The 14,153-nt window shown below is 38.9% G+C and overlaps 1 protein-coding gene across 1 annotated transcript in view; it reads right to left on the bottom strand.

Annotated features, from left to right (window-relative positions):
- The window catches only part of LOC126248545 (ATP synthase subunit b, mitochondrial-like), a 34,178-nt gene that overhangs the window by 15,551 nt on the left and 4,474 nt on the right, over positions 1–14,153 (bottom strand). The window contains exons 3-4 of the mRNA XM_049949607.1: positions 13,234–13,397; positions 6,540–6,728 (exon numbers count right to left, since the gene is read on the bottom strand). Of these exons, the coding sequence (XP_049805564.1) occupies positions 6,540–6,728; positions 13,234–13,397 (353 nt within the window). The remainder of the gene's footprint in view (positions 1–6,539; positions 6,729–13,233; positions 13,398–14,153) is intronic.

Raw genomic sequence — 14,153 nt, 5'->3', positions numbered from 1 at the left:
GCAGGGGTTGTGTGGCGTGGACTGGGCGGTTTTTTAGGTTAGATGGCCTCGGGCAAGTACAGAAAGGGCAACAGCCTCAAAGGGTGCGGAGCAAAGTCAGGACATGCGGGGACCAAGCAGCAATCGGTATTGTAATTGTAAACTGTCGAAGCTGCGTTGGTAAAGTACCGGAACTTCAAGCACTGATAGAAAGCACTGAAGCTGAAATTGTTATAGGTACAGAAGCTGGCTGAAGCCAGAGATGATGAAATTTTTACAAAGGCACAGACGGTGTTTAGAAAGGATAGATTGCATGCAATCGGTGGTGGCATGTTTGTCACTGTTTATAGTAGTTTATCTTGTAGTGAAATAGAAGTGGATAGTTCCTGTGTTCCTGTGAATTATTATGGGTGGAGGTTACACTCAACAACCGAGCAAGGTTAATAATTGGCTCCTTTCACCGACCTCCCGACTCAGCAGCATTAGTGGCAGAACAACTGAGAGAAAATTTGGAATACATTTCACATAAATTTTCTCAGCATGTTACAGTCTTAGGTGGAGATTTCAATTTACCAGATATAGACTGGGACACTCAGATGTTTAGGACGGGTGGTACGGACAGAGCATCGACACATTATACTGAGTGCACTATCCGAAAATTACCTCGAGCAATTAAACAGAGAACCGACTCAAGGAGATAACATCTTGGACCTACTGATGAACAGACCCGAACTTTTCGACTCTGTATGTGCAGAACAGGGAATCAGTGATCATAAGGCCGTTGCAGCATCCCTGAATATGGAAGTAAATAGAAATATAAAAAAAAGTGAGGAAGGTTTATCTGTTAAGCAAGAGTAATAGAAGGCAGATTTCAGACTACCTAACAGATCAAAACGAAAATTTATGTTCTGACACTGACAATGTTGAGTGTTTATGGAAAAGTTCAAGGCAATCGTAAAATGCGTTTTAGACAGGTACGTGCTGAGTAAAACTGTGAGGGACGGGAAAAACCCACCGTGGTTCAACAACAAAGTTAGGAAACTACTGCGAAAGCAAAGAGAGCTTCACTCCAAGTGTAAACGCAGCCAAAACCTTTCAGACAAACAGAAGCTAAACGATGTAAGAGTTAGCTTAAGGAGGGCTATGCGTGAAGCATTCAGTGAATTCGAAAGTAAAATTCTATGTACCAACTTGACAGAAAATCCTAGGAAGTTCTGGTCTTACGTTAAATCAGTAAGTGGCTCGAAACAGCATATCCAGACACTCGGGGTGATAGCATTGAAACAGAGGATGACACGAGTAAAGCTGAAATACTAAACACCTTTTTCCAAAGCTGTTTCGCAGAGGAAGACCACACTGCATTTCCTTCTCTAAATCCTCACACAAACGAAAAAATGGCTAACATCGAAATAAGTGTCCAAGGAACAGAAAAGCAACTGGAATCACTCAACAGAGGAAAGTCCACTGGACCCGACGAGATACCAATTCGATTCTACACAGAGTATCGGAAAGAACTTGCCCCCATTCTACCAGCCGTGTACCGCAAGTCTCTAGAGGAACGAAAGGTTCCAAATGATTGGAGAAGAGCACAGGTAGTCCTAGTCTTCAAGAAGGGCCTTCGAGCAGGTGCGCAAAACTATAGACCTATATCTCTGACGTCGATCTGTTGTACAATTTTAGAACATGTTTTTTGCTCGCGTATAATGTTTCTGTAAACCCAGAATCTACTCTGCAGGAACCAACATGGATTCCAGAAACAGCGATCATGTGAGACCCAACTCGCTTTATTGTTCACGAGACACAGAAAATACAAGATTCAGGCTCCCAGGTAGATGCTATTTTCCTTGACTTCCGGAAGACGTTCGATACAGTTCCACACTGTCGCCTGATGAAGTAAGCCTACGGAATATCAGACCAGCTGTGTGGCTGGATTGAAGAGTTTTTAGCTAACAGAACACAGCATGTTGTTCTCAATGGAGAGAAGTCTACAGACAAAGTAACCACTGGCGTGCCACAGGGGAGTGTTATGGGACCACTGCTTTTCATAATATATATAAATGACCTAGTAAATAGTGTCGGAAGTTCCATGCGGCTTTTCGCAGATGATGCTGTAGTATACAGAGAAGTTGCAGCATTAGAAAATTGTAGCGAAATGCAGGAAGATCTGCAGCGGATAGGCACTTGGTGCAGGGAGTGGCAACTGACCCTTAACATAGATAAATGTAATGTATTGCGAATACATAGAAAGAAGGATCCTTTATTTTATGATTATATGATAGCAGAACAAACACTGGTAGCAGTTACTTCTGTAAAATATCTGGGAGTATGCGTGCGGAACGATTTGAAGTGGAATGATCATATAAAATTGATTGTTGGTAAGGCTGGTACCAGGTTGAGATTCATTGGGAGAGTGCTTAGAAAATGTAGTCCATCAACAAAGGAGGTGGCTTACAAAACACTCGTTCGACCTATACTTGAGTATTGCTCATCAGTGTGGGATCCGTACCAGATCGGGTTGACGGAGGAGATAGAGAAGATCCAAAGAAGAGCGGCGCGTTTCATCACAGGTTTATTGGGTAAGCGTGATAGCATTACGGAGATGTTTAGCAAACTCCAGTGGCAGACTCTGCAAGAGAGGCGCTCTGCATCGCGGTGTAGCTTGCTCGCCAGGTTTCGAGAGGGTGCGTTTCTGGATGAGGTATCGAATATATTGCTTCCCCCTACTTATACCTCCCGAGTAGATCGCGAATGTAAAATTAGAGAGATTTGAATGTGCATGGAGGCTTTCCGGCAGGTGTTCTTCCAGCGAACCATACGCGACTGGAACAGAAAAGGGAGGTAATGACACAGGCCCATAAAGTGCCCTCCGCCACATACCATTGGGTGGCTTGTGGAGTATAAATGTAGATGTAGAACAAGGGCAACTGTCTATTGAGGTATTATATGTATTTCAAAAATTGAATTCTCATGTACTCTCAATATTATTTTATCTCAGGACACCACACAACGATCTTAAAATATTGACAACGGTGTTTGCCTGCTAAGACATTTGCACTGATGGCGATTTGTGGGTTTAACACCTATTGTGCCAGTCAATCTGGAGATGCCTTAACCAAGGTGAAACATGTTATTGGCAAAATATAAAATAAGATAGTGTTTTGCAGCCGAGACTGTATCTCTTTAAAACAAATATCACTAGTTGCTGTATCATCCAACCACGAATTGGAGAAAGTAGATTAAAACATGCCAACTGAGAATAAAAACCACATTCAAGGAAAACTAGGAAGCAGGTCACCAACTATGAATCGTTCACCACTATTGGAGGCAATGAGCCCAGAAAGCCTTACTTAGCATCAAGGACCAAAAGGAGAGGGCATTCTACTAAGATATGAGCCACTGTCTGTAAGGCTCCACAACCAAAATGGGGGGGGGGGCTCATTATACAAAACAGAACAATGGGTTAAACTGGTGTGACTGATGCAGAGATGACATAGGACTATAGATTCCTTCTGGGAGCAGTGGAAGGAAGAGCACAATGCAGCAGTGCTCTCCTTAATTGTGCAGTGATTATCAGATGCGCCAGTAAGCCACCAAATAATGATCTATTTATGAGTAGGCAGAGATCTCATGTGCACCTGCAAAACCACAGCTGGGAGCAAGTAGAAGCTCCTCTAGCCAGTCTGCTAGTTCATTCCTCAGGATATCCACACAACTTGGGACCCAGAGAAAGACAACTCAGCAGGCAACAGAACAAAGATCAGCAAGGTGGTCATGAATAGCTAAGAGCACAGGCCTGTGGTTTTTCTTCACATCTTTACAATGTCATCTGAGAGAGTGGAACATTATCTGTAGATACTAGACATTTGAATGATTTCAGTGCTGTATGCCTGACCCAATAGGCAGAACTGTGCTCGTTAGTATGAATCAATCTAAATCAAATTACACCATTAGTGTTGCAGGTAAAATAGCTTTCCTGCGATGTTCCAGTCTTTGCTTTGATTATGAGACATTGTTCAAACAGTGCTTTCATCCACTGTTTTTCGCATTGAACATAAATTTGTACCGATCACCATCTTGTGGTTACATTCCACTAATATCCCAATATGTCAATAGCCATGTTCAGATGAATCTCCTGGCAGAAGTATGACTAATGCGCTGAAGATAGTACTGTCCAGTATAGGGCACCGGAAACAAAGTGACTAAGTTTAGCATAGAGGTATGAATGAACCATGCTTGCTTGACAATGCACTAGGTATGAAGTACCAGGTGTGTTGCACAGTGTTTCAATCTGTGAAACACCACTGAGAGCTATGTCCAAACTTGGAGGGCAATTACATTGAGACATACTGATTTATGGTTATGTCATGATACATTTTGCACTATATATTGCACATGTTCAATAAATTTGTGTTTCCACAGAAGGTGCACACACACTGTTCACCCTGTATACATGTTTATCATCTGAAATTGCTTCAAAGCATTCATTACTTCACATTCATTCAGAAATAAGAACAGATTTCACTGAACACTTCACTGTAATTATTCAATTTTCTTTTTCCGTAGCTTATTTCTCAATTCCTCAGCACAAACTTTGTTTCCTCTCCTTTCCCTTAATGAATGCTAATTTCACCAGGAGTGGACCAACTAACGTAATTTCAAGGTAACTACCTCCAAATACACATTGGCCTACACACACACACACACACACACACACACACACACACACACACACACACACACAATATGCAAAATCCTATGGCCATGGAAAAATAATCATCTAGTCTTTCAAGAATAATATTGTTAATAACCCGTTCTTTCATTGGTTACTAAAATCTCAACAAAGTGATCACCCACTAGATAATTTGTACACTTATATTTAGGATTGCTAGATATGACTGGCTGATAAAATCTTCAATTTTTGTGTGTTTGTGCCATCCAAATCTGTCAAAGTTGATAAGTCCAATATCACCCACTTATATTTATATGAAGACAATGTGTTCAACAGCCAGCAGAATAGAACATGCATCTCATTACTCCATTTAATGCACTTTTTTCATCAAATTATACCATATGTGCGCCATCAGTCTCGTTCCTTTTGTTTTCCTTTTGTTTTGAAATTTATCTTTGTATTGAATGCCAGTGGGTATAATACAAAGTACTCAAATGAGTATTTCCATCACTTGCATGCTTGCAAAAGTGTGGGGATGTAACTTCAAGAGGAACAGGCCTTGAAATAAGTCTTATGAAACTAGATTAATTTTTCTGTGGGCAAAAGAGAGGCGAGTTATCCAGTGGTGTACATCTGCAAAATCAAAATATACTGCTGAGAAACATTTAATACCATGTTGCTGCAATCTGTAATTTGTAACATGCTTTGATATCTCTTAGCATGCTCTGCACAACATCACAACAATGGATGGATTTTCGTATTTATCACACTGTCTAATAACAGTACTCGTCGGATCATCCAGTGTGAAGCCTTATTGCAACAATGCACTGCAAATTTCAACTTGTCCCAAGCACACTCATTTGGGTTCATGTTAGCAGATTCCACAAGCCATTACATTTTATGCATTCCTGCCTCCTGGAGGCAGCTAGTCTTAAGTTGCTCAAGTTGGACTTGAGCAGTGTCATTTTTAAAGACATCACCAAAATGTTTACTGAAGGGCTGAGTATCTTGTCCCTAAACTTGCATCCCCAAATAGTGATGAGATACGCCCGAAGCCCCATGAATGATACCAGCACAAACCATGACAGACCCACTCCATATGCGAACATTTGGAACTACATGCCTGAGATACACTCATCTCTCAGCTTCTACAGTTTTCTGCAATCATCATATTACAAAAATATTGCAGTCATTTGAGGAAAAACCTACACTATGGACTTTTTCATTCCAGGTGTCCCTGTTCATCTACTACACATACCACAGTACTGGGGGCTTTGTTTTGAGTCTAACACTTCGAGGCCACAATTACTTGTGAGGGCAGTTGCAGTAAACCCTTCTTCCCATTAAGTGACACTGCACATGCTGTTTAAGCTTGACATGACCTTGAAGGCACGTTAATCTGAAATGTGTAGATAATCTGCACTGCTCTGTTCACAATTGAAAAGACAGTGCACTCTACTGAACTGCACCGACAATGTAGGTTTACTTTTACCTCTATTGCAGACATGGCTGTAAGTAGCAATTTCTTGTGATCCAGGAAGAACTGAAAATGAATTTTCATGTCCAGAAGTAGCAATTGTGCAAGTCATTGAGGGGGCAGCTCAATTTTAACAGTTATCAGGACAGATTATTGCACAACATTCGTGTACCATTACTTTACATTGACACGAACACCACATAAAATTTACCCAAGCAATTTCTGAATGAAACCTCTTCTCAAGGTTAAATCTGCTGATCAAACTCCCCAATCACGTAGTTCAAAATGCACACCTTATTACAATTTCTACGAAATATTGTGCACTAATTTGAAGTGCTTTCTCTGCATCCTGCCACTCAACTTACGGCAGTATGTAGTTCTTAATGGTGACAGCTAACACAAATATAAATTTACCTCATTGTAGACCATCATTTGTCGTTCTCTGAAAGCAGCCTCCAACTGCAAAGCAACATTGTCTTTCTTTGCCTGCATAAGAAGTGTCTGCCCCTCTGCACGCCATTGAGCCTTCTTTTCCTCTTCAACTGCTTCTTCGTATGTTCTTATACCAGAATTTCTTGCTTCCTTCCATTCTGCTTCTTCTTTCTGGAAAAACGCAAGTAAAATTAACAAGAGATGACTTGGAAAAGAACTTATCAAATGCTACCCTAGTGTTGAAATCACAGTTCATTGGGAATATAATCCATTCTAATAAGCACCGTAATCATCTATCCATCTTTTAGATAAAAAGTGTTGCTAATCTTCTGCAACAGGAACATTTAGTTGCAGAAGATTAAAGGCACTAAGATCAAAGTTTAATGTCCTGTTCACAAAATTATTAGAAATTTAGTTCCAACTATTTGGGGAAGGATAGGGAGGGACACTAGGATTTAGTAACATTATGAAAATCTGAAACTGGATGACCAAATGGGGATTTACACAAGTTTCTGAACATTGAAGTACCTGAGAACCTAATTACATATTAAGAGAATATTTATGCAACAGACTTTCTTCTCCAAGTTAAATTCACATTCCAGAATTATGATTTTCACATAAAATACTTGACAGAAAAAAGAAAACTGGAATTACTCTTTAGTAAACCTCATTACTCAAAGACAGAAGAACACTGTTCTGTAATTGTGACAACCTACCTATAAAATGTTTGCAGCTGTCAGTCAACCAGTATTCCACACCACCACATTCAACGTGAAAACTATCAAAGATCAAAGTATCACCATACACCCACATCACATCAGATCGAGAAAACCCATGCAGTCAAACAACCAGCCTATTTTCCACATATATTGGCAGTTGGACTCCCATTGTTCCATGCTAACACATGATGAAATGAAAACTGTAACAACCTTGTTAAGGACAACGAAGTAATGCCAAGTAACATTCAATAATGTTACCTGCATATTCTGGATTCTGAGTTACGGTATATTCCAGAATAAACAAACATTAAAAATGGTTTTTTTGCATGACTCACCATTAGTTTAGTCACACTATCATTGTTCTTACACATTATGAAGTTCATACTACACTACTGCCTGGGACCAAGGAACACTTTCCTTGAGCTAAAGAATAGGCTGTTTTATTCCCTTGAATGTGAAAGAAGCATTACTACAGAAAAATAAAAATTTCAGGCATAAGTTTAAATTACAAGTAATCCTAAGAATATGAACAGGATTTACACTCTAATACATTGACTGAGAACCTGAAGATTTATTACAATCTTGTCAGAAAATGCCTCTCTAGGGAGTTTAATTTTTTTGTTCTAGTCCTTAGCAGCTTAAAGCACACAACAGTAAGTTGTATAATTTAGGAGAAGTAAAAATCATTTTATTTTATGGGTAATTTCGTGATTTTTTAGCATTTTTTTGTTATTCCAAGGCAATTTCGGTGTTATTCCTTGGCAGTTTGCTAAACTCAGTACAACTTTGTGCCAAATTTGTTGCTACTTTTCAACCTACTAGATTTAATGTTACTCTTTTTGTCACATCCAGAGTTAAATTTTTCCAGATTTGGTCTTTATCTGCCAACATCTGTGTCTTTTTGCCAAATTTGTTCTTTCCAATGTAACTGCTTTTTTGTAAATTTCAGTTTGTTCCTTACCAAATTTGGTATGTTTATTATCATATTCGTTTTCTCCAATTTCGGTGCTATTTTTGACACTTAGTTTGTTACGCAGGAAAAACACTATTTGTAAGATTGTACACAAATCTCTGCCTTCGTGAAGAAAAAGGCACGATGAAATTTCACGATTCAATAATTACGAATATTAGTAAACTCACCCTGAGAGTTACATTTTTTTTATACAGGAAAATGATGAATTTTGTAAAAATCACAGATTTCATTTTTTTTTGGGGGGGGGCAGTGAACAGTATTCCAATACATGAACTCTAAAAACTGAAGAGAACTCTTATTTGTCACACACTTCACAATATAATTGCAAACTACTTTTGCATCATTTAATATTTAGTTTGGTTTGTTACTAAAAATTTGGATCAGGCCTATTAATTTTCTCTACAATGAGTGACAGAATGATTTATCAATAATTTAACAGTTGTAATCTTAAGGAAATACTGAATGTGATGATCACTCAGTGGCATGCTCTCCACTTCAATTCTTTAAGTGTTGCAGCTAAAGTAATGGAGAAACACCACACATCACTTGTCACAATCTGATTTTGTGATCATTTTCTTCTGCACCACTAGAGCAATCACAGCAGCCTCTTAGATATGTACTTACATTTCTTTTTGCTGCCAAGGAGACAGATGACATTTCTAGTTGGTGTGATGTAGGAAAATGTGAGTTGATCAGTAGGAAAAACAAACCCCCTTAATGTTAGGAGACAGCATTAGTAGTGCCCCGATTGATACAGTCACATCGTTCAAATATCTGGCCATAATGATACAGTGATATGTAATGAAACGAACATGTAAAGATTGTCGGAGGGAGGTGAATGGTGAACTTAGTTTATTGAGAGAATTTTGGGAAAGTGTTGTTCATCTGTAAGGGATACTGCATATAGGACACTAATGCGTCCTATTCAAAGTACTGCTCGGGTGTTTGGGATTCGTACCAGGTCAGAATAAAAGAAGACATCGAACCAGTTCGGAGGTGGGCTGCCAGATTTGTTACTAGTAGATTTGAACAACATTCAGGTATTACAGTGATGCTTTGGGAGCTCTAAAGGGGAATTCCTGGAGGTAAGGCAACATTTGCAGCTGACTGCAGAATGATTCTACTGCAACCAACATACATTTTGAGTAAGGACCACAAAGGTAAGATATGAGAAATCAGGGCTCATACAGACACATATAAACACTCACTTCGTCGCTCTACTTGCAAGTGGAACAGGAAAGGAAATGACCAGCAGAGGTACAAGGTACACCCTGCCACGCACGGTATAGTGGCTTGCGGAGTACGTATGAAGATTTAGATCTGTTGATTAATTTTGTCTTTCCTTGTTGCCAAAGTTGCTTTCTTATGAACAGGTGAATAATACGAGGCATTATCCAAAACAATGAAGGCTTTGTCGTATTTGTAGTAAATGACTTTACAAATTATTTCTCAATAACTATCCCAGACATCTCTTCACAGTACTCACCATATTTTTTTTTACCGAAACACTGACAGTTTGGCATGAAGCCATCCAATGCTCCTATGTGTAAAAGAATTTGCCTCCTTTTTCTTACAGACACTTGCACTGAACTTCCTGGGGTTTACGTCACTCCACCCTCGATGTAATTAATGACTGGCATTAATCCAGGTTTCACCTAGCCACACAATACTTTCGAATGTTACACCTTTGTGTTCTCCTTCATGGGACTCTGCACCACGATCCAACATCTGTCCTTTCCATTACTAATTAAGTAATGGAAGGCTACATCTTTTAGAACTGTTCAAACATTTGCTGCCTTCAGAAACGTAGCCTTTTTGAAGTGGTTAGCAATTTCAATAACATGGGATGTTGCCTTTCCAGGAATAGTGTTTTTCTGAAAGTCATCCTAAGTTGTCACTTGCTTCACCCTCTACCACTTTTTTCCTGGTGGTTTTCAGTCTTGTTGCACCAGTCTCACCACAATTTATATTGTACTGGTATTTCCCAATTACTACAACACTGTACTTTGCTTACTTTCAAAGCTGTTGCACTCCTCTTTACAAACTGAGCAACAGGAAATAATGGCTCACTTTTTGCCCTCTTCTTTCCCAAAGAAGTCCCTCAGTGAATACCAAATTCATGGGCTTTGTTATGTTATGCTTTTCTTCCTCTGTTACATTTTACACGTTTGGCTTCCTCGAAACATTCCACTGCACATGGTTTCAAATGAAATAAAAATGAATTAACAAAAAAAGTGAAATAACAGCACCAGTTACATGCTGGGAACTGTTCCATTTCACACATTATTTTCTAATTGTGGAATCGTGGCTTGTGCAGTCCTTAATCGGCTGGCTTCCAGCCATCACTAGGTAACAAAAGAAATAGGTAATGAATGAAAAAACACTACTGAGTTGCCAATACCAAAGACTGGTCTCCCTTACTATGACAGTCACTTTATTTCATTTAATGGACTTATTACTGTCACTGAGTGGCAGTCACACATTACCTCTACTTGTTGCTGGAAACAAGGTGAAGTGCTATTCAGTGAATGACACTCACCATTTTTTAAATTATATTACACACACAGAAGAATGGGTAGCTCTGAGGGATGAAGTAGTGAAGGCAGCAGAGGATCAAGTAGGTAAAAATACGAGGGCTAATAGAAATCCTTGGGTAACAGAAGAAATATTGAATTTAATTGATGAAAGGAGAAAATATAAAAATGCAGTAAATGAAGCAGACAAAAAGGAATACAAACGTCTCAAAAATGAGATCGACAGGAAGTGCAAAATGGCTAAGCAGGGATGGCTAGAGGACAAATGTAAGGATGTAGAGGCTTGTCTCACTAGGGGTAAGATAGATATTGCCTACAGGAAAATTAAAGAGACCTTTGGAGAGAAGAGAACCACTTGTATGAATATCAAGAGCTCAGATGGCAACCCAGTTCTAAGCAAAGAAGGGAAGGCAGAAAGGTGGAAGGAGTATATAGAGGGTTTATACAAGGGCGATGTACTTGAAGACAATATTATAGAAATGGAAGAGGATGTAGATGAAGATGAAATGGGAGATACGATATTGCGTGAAGAGTTTGACAGAGCACTGAAAGACCTGAGTCGAAACAAGGCCCCGGGAGTAGACAACATTCCATTAGAGCTACTGACAGCTTTGGGAGAGCCAGTCCTGACAAAACTACCATCTGGTGAGCAAGATGTATGAGACAGGCGAAATACCCACAGACTTCAAGAAGAATATAATAATTCCAATCCCAAAGAAAGCAGGTGTTGACAGATGTGAAAATTACCGAACTATCAGTTTAATAAGTCACAGCTGCAAAATACTAACGCGAATTCTTTACAGACAAATGGAAAAACTGGTAGAAGCGGACCTCGGGGAAGATCAGTTTGGATTCCGTAGAAATGTTAGAACACGTGAGGCAATACTAACCTTATGACTTATCTTAGAAGAAAGATTAAGAAAAGGCAAACCTACGTTTCTAGCATTTGTAGACTTAGAGAAAGCTTTTGACAATGTTAACTGGAATACTCTCTTTCAAATTCTGAAGTTGACAGGGGTAAAATACAGGGAGCGAAAGGTTATTTACAATTTGTACAGAAACCAGATGGCAGTCATAAGAGTCGAGGGGGCATGAAAGGGAAGCAGTGGTTGGGAAAGGAGTGAGACAGGGTTGTAGTCTCTCCCTGATGTTATTCAATCTGTATATTGAGCAAGCAGTAAAGCAAACAAAAGAAAAATTCGGAGTAGGTATTAAAATTCATGGAGAAGAAGTAAAAACTTTGACGTTCGCCGATGACATTGTAATTCTGTCAGAGACAGCAAAGGACTTGAAAGAGCAGTTGAACGGAATGGACAGTGTCTTGAAAGGAGGATATAAGATGAACATCAACAAAAGCAAAACGAGGATAATGGAATGTAGTCAAATTAAATCAGGTGATGCTGAGGGAATTAGATTAGGAAATGAGACACTTAAAGTAGTAAAGGAGTTTTGCTATTTAGGGAGTAAAATAACTGATGATGGTCGAAGTAGAGAGGATATAAAATGTAGACTGGCAATGGCAAGGAAATCGTTTCTGAAGAAGAGAAATTTGTTAACATCGAGTATAGATTTAAGTGTCAGGAAGTCGTTTCTGAAAGTATTTGTATGGAGTGTAGCCATGTATGGAAGTGAAACATGGACGATAACCAGTTTGGACAAGAAGAGAATAGAAGCTTTCGAAATGTGGTGCTACAGAAGAATGCTGAAGGTAAGGTGGGTAGATCATGTAACTAATGGGGAGGTATTGAATAGGATTGGGGAGAAGAGAAGTTTGTGGCAAAACTTGACTAGAAGAAGGGATCGGTTGGTAGGACATGTTCTGAGGCATCAAGGGATCACAAATTTAGCATTGGAGGGCAGCGTGGAGGGTAAAAATCGTAGAGGGAGACCAAGAGATGAATACACTAAGCAGATTCAGAAGGATGTAGGTTGCAGTAAGTACTGGGAGATGATGAAGCTTGCACAGGATAGAGTAGCATGGAGAGCTGCATCAAACCAGTCTCAGGACTGAAGACCACAACAACAAAACAATTACACACATATTGCTTACCAATTTTATGTAACAATCAGGAGGGAAGGAGGTGGTTGGGGTCATAATAACATGAATGCCAGCTTGGAACACAAACTAACAGGAAAGGAAACCAGCCATGGCCTCTAAGGAACCATTGTGGTATCTGCCTGAAGGCATTATTTATGTATACAGGAAATAACAGAAAACAAATGAATATGGCAGCTGATATTTGAAACCCACTTCTTTAACATAACTCTACTGCCTTAATTTTTTTAATGGGCTGCAACAGTATAGTGTAGTTCAACAACCAGTAATATAACATTTTCACCATTTTGAAACTATAAATTTCTCATTGTTTCATTGTTCAAACAGCAGCCCATAGAGAAAATTCCCTACTTCACCAGCAAATTAACAGCAGCCATCAAAAAGAAGTACTTACATCAACTTCTGCATCTGCATATGCAGCAATTTTTGGACCCAACTTCTTCACAGCAAAAATAATGAGTATGGCAAATGACAAACCATTGTAATACTCATGTTCCATGATGTATATCTCTTTGCTGCACAAATAGGTTGTTAAACCCAAGCCAAAGACATATGGGCCTGAAATTTTTAGCATACAAATTAGTTATACCCATGCCATGTAATAAATCTTTTTATTTTAAACTAATTCATGATTAAAGCACACAACTTAAGCAGTTTCACCACAACAAATTCTTGCCCAACCTCCGGCACAAAATCACATCCATTTCCAGAGAGCTCAAGTAAACATCTTTCTTGCTCTGCCTGTCCACTGACCAATGCAAACTCTACACTCATTGCATTTCTTACATATAATGTTTTGCCTTACTGCATTAAACAGTCTACACTTATTTGATGATTTAAAATTTTATCCTCAGCTGGATGATTATTTTTCTTAGAATTTAGTTAACTGCATCTACAACTGTTCAAAACAAGAACAAGTTCACATTATCTGGATCCACATTTGCATTCCCTGTTTAACTGATTGGTTAAATCCGCCTAAGTTTGAGGAGACCGTAATTTTCAGTAACCCTACATAACCAAATATTATGATAAACATTTAGGTTCACATCTTGTTTGGCCCTCCTTTTCACATTTATTCTCCCCAAAAACTTTTTGGTACAACGCGTGCAACAATAAATACATTTAAAATCTCATCTTTATAACTGGCCTAGGAGAAGTAATTTAATTGCAAATACGCATGGTAACTTTCCTCATTTTTCCTTTAATGTAGTAATATAACAACTTACCAGGTCAACAATTCTAATGATATGCCTGATTTTATATTAACAAAATAAAAATACCATTTATTCAGCGTGTTTATTTTCAGTTTTAATT

Source organism: Schistocerca nitens, chromosome 3 (assembly GCF_023898315.1).
Source record: "Schistocerca nitens isolate TAMUIC-IGC-003100 chromosome 3, iqSchNite1.1, whole genome shotgun sequence".
Lineage (NCBI taxonomy): Eukaryota > Metazoa > Arthropoda > Insecta > Orthoptera > Acrididae > Schistocerca > Schistocerca nitens.
The sequence above is the reverse complement of the archived record's forward strand: the minus strand, read 5'-3'. Positions and strand labels throughout refer to the sequence as shown.